General features: G+C 50.4%; 1 protein-coding gene across 2 annotated transcripts in view; it reads right to left on the bottom strand.

Annotated features, from left to right (window-relative positions):
- LOC140386753 (eosinophil peroxidase-like) overlaps nucleotides 1–17,813 on the bottom strand; it is an 87,488-nt gene that overhangs the window by 27,016 nt on the left and 42,659 nt on the right. For both annotated transcript variants that reach the window (XM_072469409.1, XM_072469410.1), the window contains exons 9-12: nucleotides 16,528–16,688; nucleotides 14,249–14,507; nucleotides 3,563–3,733; nucleotides 839–1,076 (exon numbers count right to left, since the gene is read on the bottom strand). In XM_072469409.1, coding sequence (XP_072325510.1) covers nucleotides 839–1,076; nucleotides 3,563–3,733; nucleotides 14,249–14,507; nucleotides 16,528–16,688 — 829 coding nt within the window. The remainder of the gene's footprint in view (nucleotides 1–838; nucleotides 1,077–3,562; nucleotides 3,734–14,248; nucleotides 14,508–16,527; nucleotides 16,689–17,813) is intronic.

Raw genomic sequence — 17,813 nt, 5'->3', positions numbered from 1 at the left:
ATGTTTCCTCAGGAGACAAAATGGTCTCGAGGTTTGACTGTTCTCCAATTTATGGAAAGATAACAGCTGGTGACACAAGCTTCACTTTTCTGCACAGTGGTTGTTACATTTTGACACTCTTTATTTGGAAGATGACACAAATGAATGGAAAGATTTGCAGGTTGAGTAACAACCTGACACCCTTTCTATGTTCGTAACTAACATTGGGCCAGGCAATAGGGTCGTTATTGCTGTGGTTTTTTTCCAATTAAGGGCAATTTAGCATGGTCAATCCACCTACCCTGCACACCTTTTTGCGTCTGTGGGGGTAAGACCCACACAAACACGGGGAGAATGCACAAACTCCGCATGGACAGTGACCCGTGGCCAGGATCGAACCTGAGTCCTCGGTGCCATGAGGCAGCAGTGCTCACCTCTGCGCCACCGTGCCGCCCGTTATTGGAGGGTTTTACAGGATCTCATAATCCATATAATTGGGGATTGGTGGTGGAGGCCAAATAACACCCACTGAATTCCAGAATTGTGCAGGATGTTCCCTCAGAATTCAGAGCCATAGCACTGGTCTCCATGCACCTTGACTATATGGTGCTTTGCACCTTCCGACTGAAAGATGGAAATGCTACCACCATGACCATTACTAATTGGCTACACCCAGCAGCACATTCGACTAATTAAATTCATCACAGTGAAGGCTGTCAGACTGGAGTACCAGACAAACCAGTGTCTCAGAACCATGCTCCCTTAATTGTGATAGTCTTACTTTACTGTAGTGAGAACCTACAACTCAATGGATGTGAAAGCTTTCAGTTCCTTTTGTGCTGCTAATAATGTCCATTACCTGTCTCCATCTCTCAGCTTCTTGAATTGCTGTCCTATTATACAGGCAAACAAAGGGCCCACTTTCCCACCTTCCACAAAGGGTTCGGAGATTCCCCCCAACCACACATCGATATTGTCGGGAGTTCCATACAAGCTGAGGAGATTCCTTGCTAATTGAACATTTCTGAGGACTCGAGAAAACGCAACCATATTCCTGGGTTGCGAAAGGCCACAGAAGTCCCGCCAAGCATTGTAACCTGTGGAATTCAGAGAACAAAATGTAAAACACTCTTGTCAGCGACTGTGTGTTATACTAGAGAAATCTGAATGCCCCTCTATCGCAGAGTCAGTCATATCCTCATTTAAGGATATTCCCTTCCCTTTCCTTGGAAAGTATTCCTGCCTCCCTTCACACCACTCCCAATAATGGTTGAGAGTGCTGTCCTTAAGCCAAACATTTTTGTGGAGTGGGTTGGCTCCCTGCGAGGACCATTCCTTTATTTTGGCTTGTATGTTGGCAGAAAAAGTAGAATTTACCAATGATACCAAACTTGGAGGGGTGGCAAACAGTAAGAATGATACAAATTGCCTGCAACATGACATAGATAGGCTGGCAGAAAGAGCAGACAAGTAGCAGGTTGTAGTGGCTCGAGGCATACACTGGAGGCTTCCAGTAGTTAACAAAGTGTTTATTGATGAAAGGTAACAGGCACCGAACACAATCTAAACAGGTCTAGTCACTTCGGGCCCCCCCCCCCCCCCACCCCCCTCCCCAGACTACCTGTCACCACTTTGCTCAGCCCATTGACTTCTCTGGGAGGCCTGATGTGCCTCCATCCTCCCCACCAAATTCGGAAACACGGAATCCAAATAGCTTCTGAGGTGACGGTCCATGAGCAGCTCAGTAGGGGTGATCCCTGTGGTGGTGTGGGGGGGGGGGGTTTAATTGTACAACGGTAACATTTAAAAAAAATTAGAGTGCCAATTCATTTTTTACAATTAAGTGGCAATTTAGCATGGCCAATCCGCCTAGCCTGCACATCTTTGGGCTGTGGGGCCGAAACACGCGCAAACACGGGGAGAATGTGCAAACTCCACAGAGAGTGACCCAGAGCAGGGATTGAACCTGGGACTTCAGTGCCGTGAGGCAGCAATGCTAACCACTATGCCACCGTGCTGCCCTCAACGATAAATCATTGACCAGTGGTTTGTCAGAATGTTTGCCACATTGAATTCTTGAAGGTTTGAACGGATCTCTTGGCCAAATCATTAGAGGCAGGATGGTACAGGAACGTCTCAGTGTGTCGTGTATCATTGGCCTGGATGAAAACCTGGAAGTCTTCGCCTGTAAAAGGGGTGCTGTTATCCAACATGATGGAATCCGGAAGTCCATGAATAGGTGCAAGGCATCCACCATGGCTGCTGAGGTCGTAGTTCCCTGTAGGACAGCCACTTAAGAGTCGGCCTCCACCAGAACTAAAAACATCCTTGCCATTAAAGACCTGGGTAATCAATGTGGATCTGGATCCACAGTCGGCCTGGCCATTCTCTCGGGTGGAGAGTGGCTGATGGAGGCAGGGCCTGCTGTGTTTGACAAGGGTGGCACTGTTGTACCAATTCTTCGATGGCTTTATCAATGCCTGGCCAGCAGTTATAGCTGCAAACCAGCAGCTTCATCTTTGTCTGCCTTGGGTGGCACTATGTAGCTCCTGCAAGAGGGGTCCCTTGGCGGGAGGCGGAACTACTGCATGATCCGCAGAAGGTTTCCAGTCATAACAAAGGGGTTCATTGATGAAAGGCAAAGGCTGGTAATTATTCAGACACAGAACTCAAGGTAACAGGTCTAATCACTTCAGCTCCAGGATCCACACTGCCTGGGGCCCTACTCCCAGGGCCCTGCGCAAACTCCCTATTAGTGGAGGTCCCTTCCTGGCACCACCCTGTTTGATTTTACTCAAATTGCTACTCTGCTCAATAGACCTTTTTTTTTTAAATTGGGAATTCATGGGATCACTGGCAAGCGCACAATTTTTTATCCAACTCTGCTCTTGAACCGTGTGGCTTACTGGCCGATTTCAGAGTGAAGAGTCAACCACATTGCTTTGGGATTGGTGTCCCATGTAGGGCCAGAGCAGGTAAGGATGGCAGATTTCCTTCCCAAATGGCATTAGTAAACCACTGTTTCCTCTTCTCCACCTTTAACAATTTACCCTTACCTTAATCTTCCCTACGCTTTCTCTGCATTGAGAAAAATAACTCCAGCTTGCCCAGTTTCTCCAGATAACTGAAGTTCATCATCCCTGGTACCATTTTTGTAAATGTCCTCTGCAGCCTGATTATCCCTCCTAAATTGAGGTTCCCATAATTGTACTCCTTGTCCAGCTTAGGCTCAATCATTGATTTAGAATAAAGTTCTGGCTTTTGGGCTCTATGGTCCTGAAGTTCAGCGGTCGGGAAACCACAAGTACCATGGCTATTTTTACAATTTTCAACCCACATTTGTTGCTCCTCAGCATTGCCTACCCGCTACTTCATGACACTGAACACCAATATTCACATCAGCCTTTCCACATCATTGCAATCAATACTGGGGTAAAGTAGCCAGTCTCAATGAGTGAAGCCAAGATTTCCTTGCTGGCTTTTTGATAATGTATCTCTAGATAATTAAATTGTTGGATTCACTGACATTTTGACAACACATTTTTCTAAGTTGCATTCTACACCATGTTGGTTTTCCGCTTACCTGGGATTCCATGATCCCGGGAACGCTGCAGATTCAGAGAACCCAGATCCATGGCTAAACGAGCGGTCAATTCAAACAGCCTCTCCCGCAATTCGTCTGGCAACATCTTGTCCTGTACCTGCAGTTTGGCAGGTCTGCCCAACAATCCTCTCATGAGGGGGTCGACACCACCTAATGTACACATACACAAAGGCACACACACACACAAAAACACACACATACACAAAGGAGACACACGCACACAAAGACACACACACATGAACACAAAGACACGCACAAAGACACACATACAGTCACAAAGACACACACGCACAGAAAGATACACATACAAAGACACACACGCACAGAAAGACACGCAGACAAAGGCACGCACACACAGACACACACACAAAGACACAAACAGGCAAGCACAAAGACACACACACAAAGACACACGCACATAAAGACATGCAAACAAAGATAACACACACACAAAGACACACAAAAACACACACAAAGATACAAACATACACAAAGACATGCACACAAACAAAGACACGCACACACAAACATACGCACACACACAAACAAACACAAACACACACGAGTTAAAGACCTCAACAGTATGACAGATTATTACCCAACAAAAATAACATTGTTCAAACAAGGCTATCAATAATATTGTAAAAAACAGTGTTTGGTGATAGATAGGTCCCTGAAATTCTGCAGGTGGTCTTCTAGACTTCTGCTATAGCTCCAGAGAAATGGTGCAAAAATGGCATATATCTCCACTTTTAGCCATTCACAATATTTCTCCAGAAGATTCATCAATCTTCCACTGAAGTAACTTCAATAGATTGGGACAATGCATCCGTAAATCAACTGGTGAAGGAGCTGTGCTCCTAAAAGCTCGTGATTCCAAACAAACCTGTTGGACTTTAATCTGGTGTTTTAAGACTTCTTACTGTGCCCACCCCAGTCCAAAACAGGCATCTCCACATTCTGTAAATTATGGCCAAGGCAGTTCAATTTCATACTTCAAAGGAAATGAGCAAGTAGAATATGATAGTTTTAAGGTTATAAGAGAAAATATAGATTGTTTGCTGCAGCCATTGTGATGTAGATTCACCCACAAAACTGTTTGGGAGGTAGTTCCAGGATTTTGACTCAACGACAGTGGAGGAATGATGATATATTTCAAAATCAGGATGGTGAGTGGCTTGGAGAGTGTAGCGCACAAAGACTCCGTGAGACGAATAGAGTGAAGTCGATGAGGCTTTATTAAGCGTGTCTGTTCCCCCGCAGCTGGATAGTAGAATGGCCAGCGGGGGAGGACTCCAGCTTCTTATACTCCACCTTCAGGGCGGAGCTAGAGGTCAACGGCCAACCAGGACCCTGGATCTGTCAGCCAATGACATTAGGGCTTCCAGTCCCACATGACCCCCAATACATACTACCACATTCACCCCTTGTCAAAAATGAACCCGGCGGGGTGATGCTTCGTATGGTGGTAAGGGTTTACAGGGCTGGTCCTGGGAGGAAAACATTCACATGGCAATACAGTATTGTAAAATTTTGTCCTGTTTCAACTATTTACAGAAGGTATCGGGAGAAAAGCAAAATGTTCTTGTGAAAAGTCCATATATTGATTTAGATCGACGCCACGAGTCGGTCGGGCGGTCTGGTCGCCGTGTCGATCGCCTCGGCCCCGGTGGTGGTGGTGGCGCTTGTACCGGTGTTGTCGTCTCCGGGAGCCTTACGGTTTCAGCTTGGGCTTTATTCTTGGTCGGGCCTGAGGGGAGGGGAACCGATCCTCCTGGGAAGGGGGCGGTCGCGGGGTGCGGCAGTGGCAGGAAAGGGGGGGGTTGGGTGAATGGTGTCGGGGGGGTGTGTGTGTTGCCGGCGGGCGCCAGATCCCGCAGGGAGACCGTGTCCTGTCGGCCGTCGGGGTACTCCACGTAAGCGTACTGCGGGTTCGCGTGGAGGAGGTGAACCCTTTCGACCAACGGGTCCGCCTTATGTGCCCGCACATGCTTTCAGTGCAAGATGGGTCCTGGGGCCGCCAGCCAGGTCGGCAGCGACGTTCCAGAGGAGGACCTCCTAGGGAAGACAAGGAGATGCTCATGAGGCGTTTGATTAGTGCTCGTACATAATAGCGACCGGATGGAGTGGAGAGCGTCCGGGAGGACCTCCTGCCACCGCGAAACTGGGAGGTCCCTGGACCGTAGGGCCAGTAGGACGGTCTTCCAGACCGTGCCGTTCTCCCTCTCTACTTGCCCGTTCCCCCGGGGGTTGTAGCTGGTCGTCCTGCTTGAGGCTATGCCCTTGCTGAGCAGGAACTGGCGCAGCTCATCACTCATGAAAGAGGACCCCCTGTCGCTGTGGACGTATGCGGGGCAACCGAACAGTGTGAAGATGGTGTTCAGGGCTTTAATGACTGTGGCCGCGGTCATGTCAGAGCAGGGAATGGCGAATGGGAAGCGGGAGTATTCGTCCACCACATTAAGAAAGTATGTGTTGCGGTCGGTGGAGGGGAGGGGCCCTTTGAAATCGAGACTAAGGCGTTCAAAGGGGCGGGAAGCCTTAATCAGGTGCGCACCATCCGGCCTGAAAAAATGCGGTTTGCATTCCGCGCAGATGTGGCAGTCCCTTGTGATTGTACGGACCTCCTCTAAAGAGTATGGGAGATTGCGGGACTTGATAAAGTGACCCCCGGGTGGCAGAGGTCCTCGTGGAGGGTTTGGAGGCGGTTAATTTGTGCGTTGGCACATGTGCCGCGGGATAGGGCATCGGACGGCTCGTTCAGCTTTCCGGGACGATACAAAATCTCGTAGTTGAAGGTGGAGAGCTCGATCCTCCACCTTAAGATCTTGTCGTTTTTGATTTTGCCCCGCAGTGCATTATCGAACATGAAGGCTACCGACCGTTGGTCAGTGAGGAGAGTGAATCTCCTGCCGGCCAGGTAATGCCTCCAATGTCGCACAGCTTCCACTATGGCTTGGGCTTCCTTTTCCACTGAGGAGTGGCGGATTTCTGAGGCGTGGAGGGTCCGGGAGAAAAAGGCCACGGGTCTGCCCGCTTGGTTAAGGGTGGCCGCTAGAGCTACGTCGGAGGCGTTGCTCTCGACCTGGAAGGGGAGGGACTCGTCGATGGCGCGCATCGTGGCCTTTGCGATATCCGCTTTGATGCGGCTGAAGGCCTGGCAAGCCTCTGTCGACAGAGGGAAGGTCGTGGTCTGTATTAGGGGGCGGGCCTTGTCTGCGTACTGGGGGACCCACTGGGCGTAGTATGAAAAAAACCCCAGGCAGCGTTTCAGGGCTTTTGGGCAGTGCGGGAGGGGGAATTCCATGAGGGCGCGCATACGTTCGGGGTCGGGGCCTATTATCCCATGGCGCACTACGTAGCCCAGAATGGCTAGCCGATCGGTGCTAAAAATGCACTTGTCCTCGTTGTACGTGAGGTTCAAGACTTTGGCGGTCTGGAGGAGTTTTTGGAGGTTGGCGTCGTGGTCCTGCTGGTCGTGGCCGCAGATGGTTACATTGTCGAGATACGGGAACGTGGCCCGCAACCCATGTTGATCAACCATTCGGTCCATCTCCCGTTGGAAGACCGAGACCCCGTTTGTGACGCCAAATGGGACCCTTAGGAAATGGTATAATCGCCCGCCTGCCTCGAAGGCTGTGTACTTGCGGTCACTTGGGCGGATGGGGAGCTGATGGTAGGCGGACTTGAGGTCCATGGTGGAGAAGACTTTATATTGGGCAATCCGATTGACCATGTTGGATATGCGGGGGAGAGGGTACGCGTCTAGTTGTGTGTACCTGTTGATGGTCTGGCTATAGTCTATGACCATCCTTTGTTTCTCCCCTGTCTTCACTACTACCAACTGCGCTCTCCAGGGACTATTGCTGGCCTGGATTATGCCTTCCTTTAGTAGCCGCTGGACTTCGGACCGAATGAAGGTCCGATCCTGGGCGCTGTACCGTCTGCTCCTAGTGGCGATGGGTTTGCAATCCGGGGTGAGGTTCGCAAACAAGGACGGGGTTGCACCTTGAGGGTTGCGAGGCCGCAGATAGTGAGTGGGGGTATTGGGCCGCCAAATTTGAACGTAAGGCTCTGTAGATTGCATTGGAAATCTAATCCCAGTAAGGTGGGGGCGCAGAGTTGGGGAAGGACGTTTAGTTTGTAGTTTTTGAACTCCCTCCCCTGCACCGTTAGGGTAACTATGCAGAATCCTTGGATCTGTACGGAGTGGGATCCTGCAGCTAGGGAAATCTTTTGTGCGCTGGGATAGGTGGTTAAGGAACAGCGTCTTACCGTGTCGGGGTGGATAAAGCTCTCCGTGCTCCCGGAGTCGACTAGGCATGGTGTCTCGTGGCCGTTTATTAGCACCGTTGTCGTCGTCGTCTGGAGTGTCCGGGGCCGAGCTTGATCGAGCGTAATTGAAGCGAGACGTGGTTGTAGTAGTGGAGTGGGGTCCATTGTTGCCGTCCAAGATGGCGTCGGGGATGAACAAAATGGCCGCCCCCACGCGTTGTACAGCTCTGGGGTGGTCCAAAATGGCGGCGCCCTTCCTCCCCTCGTGGTGGCCGGGACCCAAAATGGCGGCGTCTGCGGGTCGCACATGGGGCGCTGAGGGGGGTTGGGGAGCATTAGGACTGCGCGGGGCTCCCTCATCTCTGGGGACAGCGGTGGTCGGGACCCAAGTTGGTAGCGCCGGCGGGTCAGACGTGGGGCGCGGGGGGGGGGTTTGGGGGGCGTTAGAGACGCGCAGAACTCCCTCTTCTCCGGGGAGAGTGGTGGTCGGGACCCAAAGTGGAAGCGCCGGCGGGTCATATGTGGGGACGGGGTGGGGGGGGGGGTGGGGGGTTGGGGCGCGTAAGCGGCGTGCAGGGCTCCCTGTTCTCCCGGGACCGCGGTGGTCGGGACCCAGAGCGGCTGCGCCTGCGGGTCATACATGGGGCGCTGGGGGGGTTGGGGAGCGTAAACGGCTTGCAGGGCTCCCTGTTCTCCCGGGACAGCGGCGACCTCGCGGGACCGGCACACAACCGCGAAATGGCCCTTTTTCCCGCAGCTCTTGCAGATTGCTGCGCAGGCCGGGCAGCGCTGCCGGGGGTGTTTCGCCTGGCCGCAGAAATAGCAGCGGGCGCCCCCGGTGCGACTTGGCGTTTGGACCGCGCAAGCCTGTGGGGTGTCCGGGGGGCGGGGGGGGTGGGTTTGTCGCGACGGGTACGTACGGAGCCCAATGGGCTGCCGCGCGGTTGGGGCCGTAGGCACGGGTATTACGCGCGGCCACGTCTAGGGAGGCTGCTAGGGCCCGGGCCTCTGAGAGTCCTAGCGACTCTCTTTCTAGAAGTCTTTGGCGGATTTGGGAGGAATTCATACCTGCCACAAAAGCATCGCGCATTAACATGTCCGTGTGTTCATTTGCGTTCACCGAAGGGCAGCTGCAGGCTCGTCCCAAAATCAGCAGCGCGGCGTAGAATTCGTCCATCGATTCTCCGGGACCTTGCCGTCTCGTCACGAGCTGGTAGCGAGCGTAGATTTGGTTAACTGGGCGGACATAGAGACTTTTCAGTGCTGCGAACGCCGTCTGGAAATCCTCCGCGTCTTCGATGAGGGAGAAAATCTCCGTGCTCACCCTCGAGTGCAGGACCTGTGGTTTTTGGTCTTCTGTGACCCGGCCGGTGGCCGTTCAGAGGTAGGCCTCGAAACAAGTCTGCCAGTGCTTGAAGGCTGCTGCCGCGTTCACTGCGTGGGGGCTGATCCTCAGGCATTCCGGAATGATCCTGAGCTCCATAGTCCTTTTTAGACACGCTTAATAAATTGTAGCGCACAAAGACTCCGTGAGACGAATAGAGTGAAGTCGATGAGGCTTTATTAAGCGTGTCTGTTCCCCCGCAGCTCGATAGTAGAATGGCCTGCGGGGGAGGACTCCGGCTTCTTATACTCCGCCTTCAGGGCGGAGCTAGAGGTCAACGGCCAACCAGGACCCGGGATCTGTCAGCCAATGACATTAGGGCTTCCAGTCCCACATGACCCCCAATACATACTACCACAGAGAGGAACTTGCAGGCGGTGGTGTTCCCGTGTATCTTTTGCCTTTGTACTTCGAGGTAGTGGAGTCACATGTTTGGAAGGTGTTGTCAATGGAGCCTTGGTGAGTTTCTACTGCTCATCTTGTAGATTGTACAAACTACTGCTACTGTGTGTCGGTGGTGGAGGGAGTGGATGTTTAAAGTGGTGGATGGAGTGCCAATCAAGTGGGCTGCTTTGTCCTGGATGGTGTTGGAGCAGTACTCATCCAGGCAAGTGGAGAGTATTCCTTCATAGTTAGCACAGTTGCTTCACAGCTCCAGGGTACCAGGTCCGATTCCCGGCTTGGGTCACTGTCTGTGTGGAGTCTGCACGTTCTCCCCGTGTGTGCGTGGGTTTCCTCCGGGTGCTCCGGTTTCCTCCCACAGTCCAAAGATGTGCAGGTTAGGTGGATTGGCCAATCTAAATTGCCCTTAGTGTCCAAAAAGGTTAGGTGGGGTTACGGCGATCAAGGGGGATAGTGTGGAGGCGTGGGGCTTGGGTGGGGTGCTCTTTCCAAGGGCCGGTGCAGAGTCGATGGGCTGAATGGCCTCCTTCTGCATTGCAAATTCTATGAATCTATGAATTCACACTCCAATCTTGTGCCTTGCAAATGGCCAACAGGCTTTAGGGAGTCAGGAGGTGAGTTCCTCACTACAGAATTCCTAGCCTCTGACCTGCCTATGTAGCCATAGTATTTATGAGGATAGTCCAGTTCAATATCTGATCAGTGATAATCCCAGGATATGGGTAGTGGGGAAATCAATGATGGTAATGCCGTTAAACATTGATGAAAAAGCTTCTCTCTTGTCGGTAATGGGGCGAGATTCACTGGCCTCCCCCCAGCCAGTTTCTCGCTGGCAGGAGGCAGCCCGCCGCCGCTGTCAATGGGACATTCCATTGAATCTGCCCCATACCACTGAGAAACCTATGACAGGGGTGTGCAATCGGCAGGACCGGAAGATCTCACCAGTGTGAACAACCGGATGACCTGCTCATGGACCAGAATTCCCTGGGGATGCCCGTTAGCCGCGGGATTCGTGATGGCCCGCAGACCAGTTTAAACCAGTTAAATGTCAGTTATTATGAAAAAGTATAAGTTATCTCATAATAAAATGAAAGTGATCCCATCTGTCCCCCTAAACCCTTCAAAAAATCCATCAGTATGTCAAGTGTAAAGGTCTGTGAGATTAAGGTAAAAGTAATCCCTTTAAAGTTGTGGAAACCTTTGAAGTGGTTTTCGCAGTCAATTTCATTGCCCATTAAAGTATAGAAATCTGGGTGTTTGCCTAGAAGGCTGAAAGCATCCAGTCCTGGCGGCAGCAGGAAATGTGGTCTGTGGGGAAACTAATTTTGTGTGGGGCCAAAAATCAATTCTCTAATGTCAGGATGAACATTTGAGATTCCGTTCTTGTGACATTAAAGGCGGGTTAAAGATAGGTCGAGCTTCCTGATATACAATATCGGAAAATCCTTTAACATTCATTAGCATCTCATGATTGCTCATTAAAAGATCGCCTCATCGAATTAAGATCCCAGTCAGAAATTAGATTAACTTTCACAACTGCACATAATTTATCTGCATTTGGTGAGGTTGTCCTCTCCCATGTCTAATGATGAGTTGAACGCTGCATTGTTCACTTTGCACCGTGTCTGTAAATGGCAACCTCTGCTTGAGACCAGGTGGTGGCATTGTAAGTTTCATGGAGGATACCAAGGATGGGTTAACAGGGAAGAGTGGATCTGTGGCTGGCTAAAGGTGGAAGGGATAGTGCTGTCTGGTTCTAGTGCCCAGACCTTCATCCACATAAGGTAATGGCAGGGACAGCAGTTTCCTACCTGCCCCTGCTACGAGAATTGGCATACTCCTCGGGAATGCATATTTAATGAGCTGAACAGCACACCAGCTCATGCATGGTCAGCTGACGCTGTGGGAATCACTCCCACTTTTACTCCTACCACCTAACCTTGATTTCAGAATGTAAGATTCCGCCCTAAATGTTGTGCAGATAGTGTTGCATTTGGACATGGACTGCTATATTGGGCGGGATTCTCCGACCCCCCGCCGGGTCGGAGAATCGGCGGGGGTGGGGGGGGGGCGGTGTGAATCCTGTCCCGCTGCTCTGATGCAGGCTGCCGAAATCTCCGGCGCCGGTTTTCAGGCAGGGGCAGGGATCACGCTGCGCCGGTCGGGAGCCGATGGCAGCGGTCCCCCGGCAATTCTCCGGGCCTCGATGGGCCGAGCGGCCACCCGTCTTCGGCCAGTCCCACCGGCGTGAAATAGACATGGTCCATCCCGGCGGGACCTGGCTTGGAGGGCGACTAGCGGAGTCCTCTGGGGGGCGTGGAGGAATCTGGCCCCGGGGAAGGGCCCCCACGGTGGCCAGGCCCGTGATCGGGGCCCACGATCTGCGGGTGGGCCTATGCCGTGGCCGTGCTCATTCCCTCCGCGCCGGCCTCTGTAAGGCTCCGCCATGGCCGGTGCAGAGAAGAAACCCCCTGCACATGCACCTGAACACGCCGGCGGTTCTGCCGCCAACTCGCGCCGGCCCTTCGCCGCCGTTTGGCGCGGCGCCAACCCTGCCGGCACCAGCCTAGCCCCCAGAAGTGCGGAGGATTCCTCAACTTCCGGGTGGCCGGACGCCGGAGTGGTTCGCGCCGCTCTTGCCGCCGGCGTCGGGCCGTCCCGCCAATTGCAGGAGGATCCTGGCCATTATCTGTGAAGTCAAATGATGCTGACATCCCTACTTCTGACCTTATAATGGAAGGAAGCTCATTGATGAAGCAGCTGAAGATGGTTGGGCCGAGGACCCTACCCTGAGGAACTCCAACATTGACGCCCTGGAGCTGAAATGATTGATCTCCAACTACCACAACCATCTTCCTTCGCGCCAGGTATGACTCCAACTGGTGGAGAGTTTTTTCTCTGATTCTCATTGATTCTAGTTTTGCTAGGGCTCATTGATGCAACATTCACACTGCCTTGATGTCAAGGGCAGGTACTCTCACCTCACCCCTGGACTTCAGGGGCGAAATTCTCCATCCCGCCCCGCCACATTTCTGCCCCGACCGGCCGGCGGGAGTCTCCGTAACACCGGCCGGTCAATGGGGTTTCCCATTGTTGGGCAGCCCCACGCCGTCGGGAAACCCCCGGGCGCCGGCAAAACGGAGACTCCCGCCGGCGGAGAATGACGCCCCAGTTCTTTTGTCCATGTTTGAACCAAGGTCGTGGTGAGGTCAGGAGCTGAGTGACCCTGGCGGAACCCAAACTGAGCGTCAGTGAGCAAGTTGTTACTATGCAAGTGCCGCTTGATACCACTATTGATGACCCCTTGAAAAACTTTACAATTTGATTAGACTGATAGGGCGGTTATTGATCCGGTTGCATTTGTCCTGCTTTTTGTGGACAGAATATATTTGGATAAGTTTCTATATTGTCAAGTTGATGTCAGTGTTGTGGTTGTACCAGAACAGATTAGGTCGGGGCATGACTAGTTGTGGAGCAGAAGTCTTCAGCACTATTTCCTGAATATTGTCAGGGCTCTTGGCCTTTGCTATCACATGGAGTGAATCAAATTGGCTGATGACTGGAGCGGGCAAGTTGGATTATTCACTCAGCACATCTGGCTGAAGATTGTTGCAAATGCCTCAGCCTTATCTTTTGCACTGATGTGCTGGGCTCACCCATCATTGAGAATGGGGACATTTATGGAGCCTCCTCCTCTAATGAGTTGTTTAATTGTCCACCACCATTCACGGCTGCATGTGGCAGGACTGCAGAGCTTGGATTGATCAGTTGGTTGTGGGGTTGCTTAGCTTTGTCTATTAGTTGCTACTTCTGCCCTGTGGCGCACAAGTAGTCCTGTGTTGTGGTTTCATTAGGTTGACCCCTCATTTTTAGGCATCCCTGGTGCTGCTCCTGGCATGTCCTCCCTTCATTGAATACTGCTTCTCCATGATGATGAGGAGACAATAAAACATATTTTAGGATGTGATAATGCAAAGAAAACGTTTGAATGAGATTCTCAGTATGGATCACAAACCGGTCTGTGTGGAGAACTGGGACCAAAGTAAGAAGCCACCAGATATTAAAAGTGGATTTCAGCTCTGGGTGGGAAATATCAAAATGAATTCTATTGAATCTTCCATGCCTGGTGGAGTTAGCTAATAAAATATACATGAATGATTTTAAATTCTACCAATACCTGAGTAGGGATTCCAGCAACCAGGACTGGCGTTCAAATCATCTCGTGCAAATAGCAGCAAAAGGGCAACTGGAGTGTTGGCATCTAAACAGCTCCGCTCTACATTGTTTATAGTGCAAACCCCTATGACGGTTCTCATCATTTATCAAATGGAATCATTTGCAACCACAGTTGTTTCTTTTTTGCTTTACCGGGAATCCTGGGAACCACAGTGTTTGCTTTATTGGCTGGCTGCTCTGTATCATCATGATGCTGTGCACTTCAGTGAAAAAAGTATTTAGCTCAAGATCAAACACCTCATTCTTCGCAGTTCGAAATGAGTTACTGCAAACATGAGGCTATTTGCCCTTCAATGAAGCCGAACTATGCTCCTAGTATCAGTGCAATGTCTCGGATGAGTAATATCAATGTTTTTTTTTAAACCTACCTTCCCTGATCAGTCTCCAGGGACTGAAGAAAGTCTGGTGCAGGTCAATGTTTTTGAATTGAGGGTGTTCCCGGTAGTTTTCATCCAAGCGGAACAGCTTTGGCTGAATGGTGAGATGTCCAAAACGGAAAGCTGCTGTCGAGAAAACATTGGCAATACTGGGATCCACAGATTCATTGTAGCCTTCGTAAGCTGGGAGGTATTTCTGCATTGCCTCAACCCCGATAACCAGCGGAACAAAATCCCTGTAGTTTATTATCTGTGGCAGTGAGAAAAGTCACCATTCAGTGTAGCTAGATGTAAAAACAATAAACTCAAAATGTAGCAGTAAGTCTTGTTTCTGAAAATGACCGGTTCAGCTCTGCACATTGATTCCAGGTCTGGCAAAGACAGACAGATTGAAGGTTTCTATCACTGCTGGGGTTTGGGAGTGAGCGTGGCCCTTTCACCCTGGAACCTGGCCTAGTAAAGGAGGTTTGGAAATTAATAATCAGGTTCAGAAGATCCACATAATCATGGAAACATAGAATGGTCACAGCACGGTGGAGCTCATTTGGTCTGTTGTGTGTGTGCTGGCCCTGTGAAGGAGCAATACACCCAGTGCCATTCCTCTGTCTTTTCCCTAAAGCCCTTCATGTTTTCCTTTTCAGATATTAATCCAGTTTCCTCCTGAATGGTTTAATTGAAAAGGTCTCCACCACACTCTCATGCAGTTCATTCCTAATCCTAACCATTCACTGTGTGGAAAAGCTTCTCCCTCCTGTCACCATTTTGCCAATTACCTTTAATTTGTGTTCTCTGGTTCTCGATGCTTCCACCAACAGGAACAACGTTTCCCTATCTACCCTGTCCTCTAAGGAAAACAGTCCTAACTTATTCCATCGATCTATCAAGCTGAAGTTCCTCGTCCCTGAAAACATTCTCAAGAATCTTTTCTGAACCTTTCTAATGTCTTCCTTTCCTTCCTAAAGAACCCAGGACGCAATGCAATCCTTCAAATGAGGCTGAAGCATGCTTTTATATGTTTAACATAACTTCCTTGTATTTGTATTTTGTGCCCCTATTGATAAAGACATGAATGCCATATGATTTATGCTTCATATTCTTTGCTGAGAGCTCAGACATCCATTACTCTGTTGAGACAGTTGTACTTGAGGGAAAGTAATGCTTTAAAAAAAAATTTAGAGTACTCAATTCATTTTTTCCAATTAAGGGGCAATTTAGTGTGGCCAAGCCACCTCGCCTGCACATCTTTGGGTTGTGGGGGTGAAACCCACGCAAACACGGGGAGAATGTGCAAACTCCACACGGACAGTGACCCAGAGCCGGGATCGAACCTGGGACCTCGGCGCTGTGAGGCTGCAGGGCTAACCCACTGTGCCACTGTGCTGCCCGAAAACAATGCTTGATTGCTAACTTTTTATCTCTTTTCTATTCTGTCAATTGCGCAATGTTTATTTGCTCAAACTAAAGGGGTTTCAAATGCTTTCGGTCTCTGCTATTGATAATTTATAGGACCTAGATGATTGACACTTTTATATGAATGTAGCAAAAGCAACATTTATGAACAAATTATTTTTTACAAAAGATTTTCACCACATGCTATTGCAGCTATAGGATTCAATAGTACTGTTCAATTGTATGCTAATAGACAATGAAGTGCCATGGGTTGGCATGGAAGATGTGTAGGGTTAAGGGTGGTGGATAGAGGGCTTAGGTTGGCATGGAGAGCACAAGGGGCCTTGGGGGTGGGTAGATGGAACATCCAGCCTATGTTCCAAAAAAGAAAGTAAGGATGCATTTCTTCCTTTTGCATTTAAGTATACATTTGCTGAACTCAGTCAGGTTGTCGTATTTCATAATTACTTCCAAAATAGGCTTTACGTGGCTTCCATGCATCATCACACCAGCAATGGTATTGTTTCTACTTGATTTGCATAGGTTGGCAAAGGGGCATGGGTACAAACTTTTGAACTTGAATTTCAGAAGGTTCCTTCATCCAGGCTATGGTTCATAACACCTCTGTGGACTGGGAAGCTTGAAGCCTTGGATATCTGACTTGGCTCTATGAAAATTAGGGAGAGCTAACAGATACCGCTCAGCTGTCATGAAACCAGGCAGGTCGGGAGTGCAGGATGCGGCCTCGCGTTCTGCACCAAAGTTCATCCTTATCCCGCGCAGGGAGTGGGACTGGAATGCTGGAGTCAGTTCTGGGCCACATTTTAAAGGCCCATGGATTCGCCTCAACTTTGTGAAAATCAGGTCCATTTCCTCACTACCTGCTGAAAAGATCCCAAGATTTTCCTTGACTCCAGATAGATTGTATCTCCACTCCAATGTGGGTTCAGTCTTTTCAGCTCTCTCGCCACACGGTTGTGTTCCCGTAGAAATATTGTGTGGAATCCTAAAACCCCCAGCTGTTCATTCACACGTACATCACCTGTGATGAGAAAATTAGTGTCAAATCTGCAAGTATTATAATCTTAATGAAAGAGGGCAAACATAAATAATAGTGAATAGACCAATATTCAGGCATGGATTAAAGGATGCTCCATGATGGGGGACTGTAGGTGTTCTCAGTAGCTTCACAACGGAGGAGGATTCTTTGAAATAGCACTGTGACATCATTCACATCCACCTGAATGAGTGGAGGAGATTTTGAATTCAATTATCATCTACAAAATGACACATCTGACAGTGCACCTCCCCCTCAGGACTGCAAGGACTGTCAGCCGGAATTGTGCGCTCCGATTTCTGGAATGAGACTTGAACCCATCATCTATCTGAATCAGAGGCACAACTGACATGATCTGATGACCATGGATGCAGTAATTAAATGTAGCGTTGGTCTGGTCAAGGTGAGGGATTTGTATTTGGATTAAGGTTCGCAAGTCTGGAGGAGCTAAGGGGGAGGGTAGAGCTGCCGATGGGTAGTGAGTTCAGGTATCTACAGGTTAGGGACTTGGCACAAAAGGTCTGGAAGGGGTTCCCTAGATTGCCGGGATACACCCTGCTGGAGCGACCACTGCTTCCGGATGTGGAAGGGGAGGGAAGAATTGGGGAGGGGGTGCAGGGAGGCGAGCGGGTGGTGAAGATCAAGGAGAAATGGGAAGCGGAGTTGGGAATGGAGATCAATTGGGGAGTCTGGAGTGCGGCACTGCAAAGGGTAAACGAGACTTCTTCTAGTGCAAGGATGAGCCTGATACAGTTTCAGGTGGTGCACAGGGTGCATATGACTCGGGTGAAAATGAGTGGGTTCTTTCAGGGGGTAGCAGATGAGCGTGAGAGGTGTGGGCGGGGGCCAGCGAATCGTGCGCACATGTTTTGGGGTTGTGAAAAATTGGGAAGATTCTGGGCGAGAGTGTTCGCGGTCTTAGCCAGGATAGTGGAGGAGGAGCTGGACCCGGACCCTTTGGTGGCGATATTTGGGGTTTCAGAGAAGCCGGAGCTCATGGGGAGGAGGAAGGCCCATGTCTTGGCCTTCGCCTCTCTGATTGCACGGCGGCGAATTTTGCTGGAGAGGCGGTTGGCATCGCCACTGGGGGAAGCTGCTTGGTTGGGTGAC

Source organism: Scyliorhinus torazame, chromosome 12 (assembly GCF_047496885.1).
Source record: "Scyliorhinus torazame isolate Kashiwa2021f chromosome 12, sScyTor2.1, whole genome shotgun sequence".
Lineage (NCBI taxonomy): Eukaryota > Metazoa > Chordata > Chondrichthyes > Carcharhiniformes > Scyliorhinidae > Scyliorhinus > Scyliorhinus torazame.
Note: the sequence above shows the minus strand (reverse complement) of the source record. Positions and strands in the feature narration are given on the sequence as shown.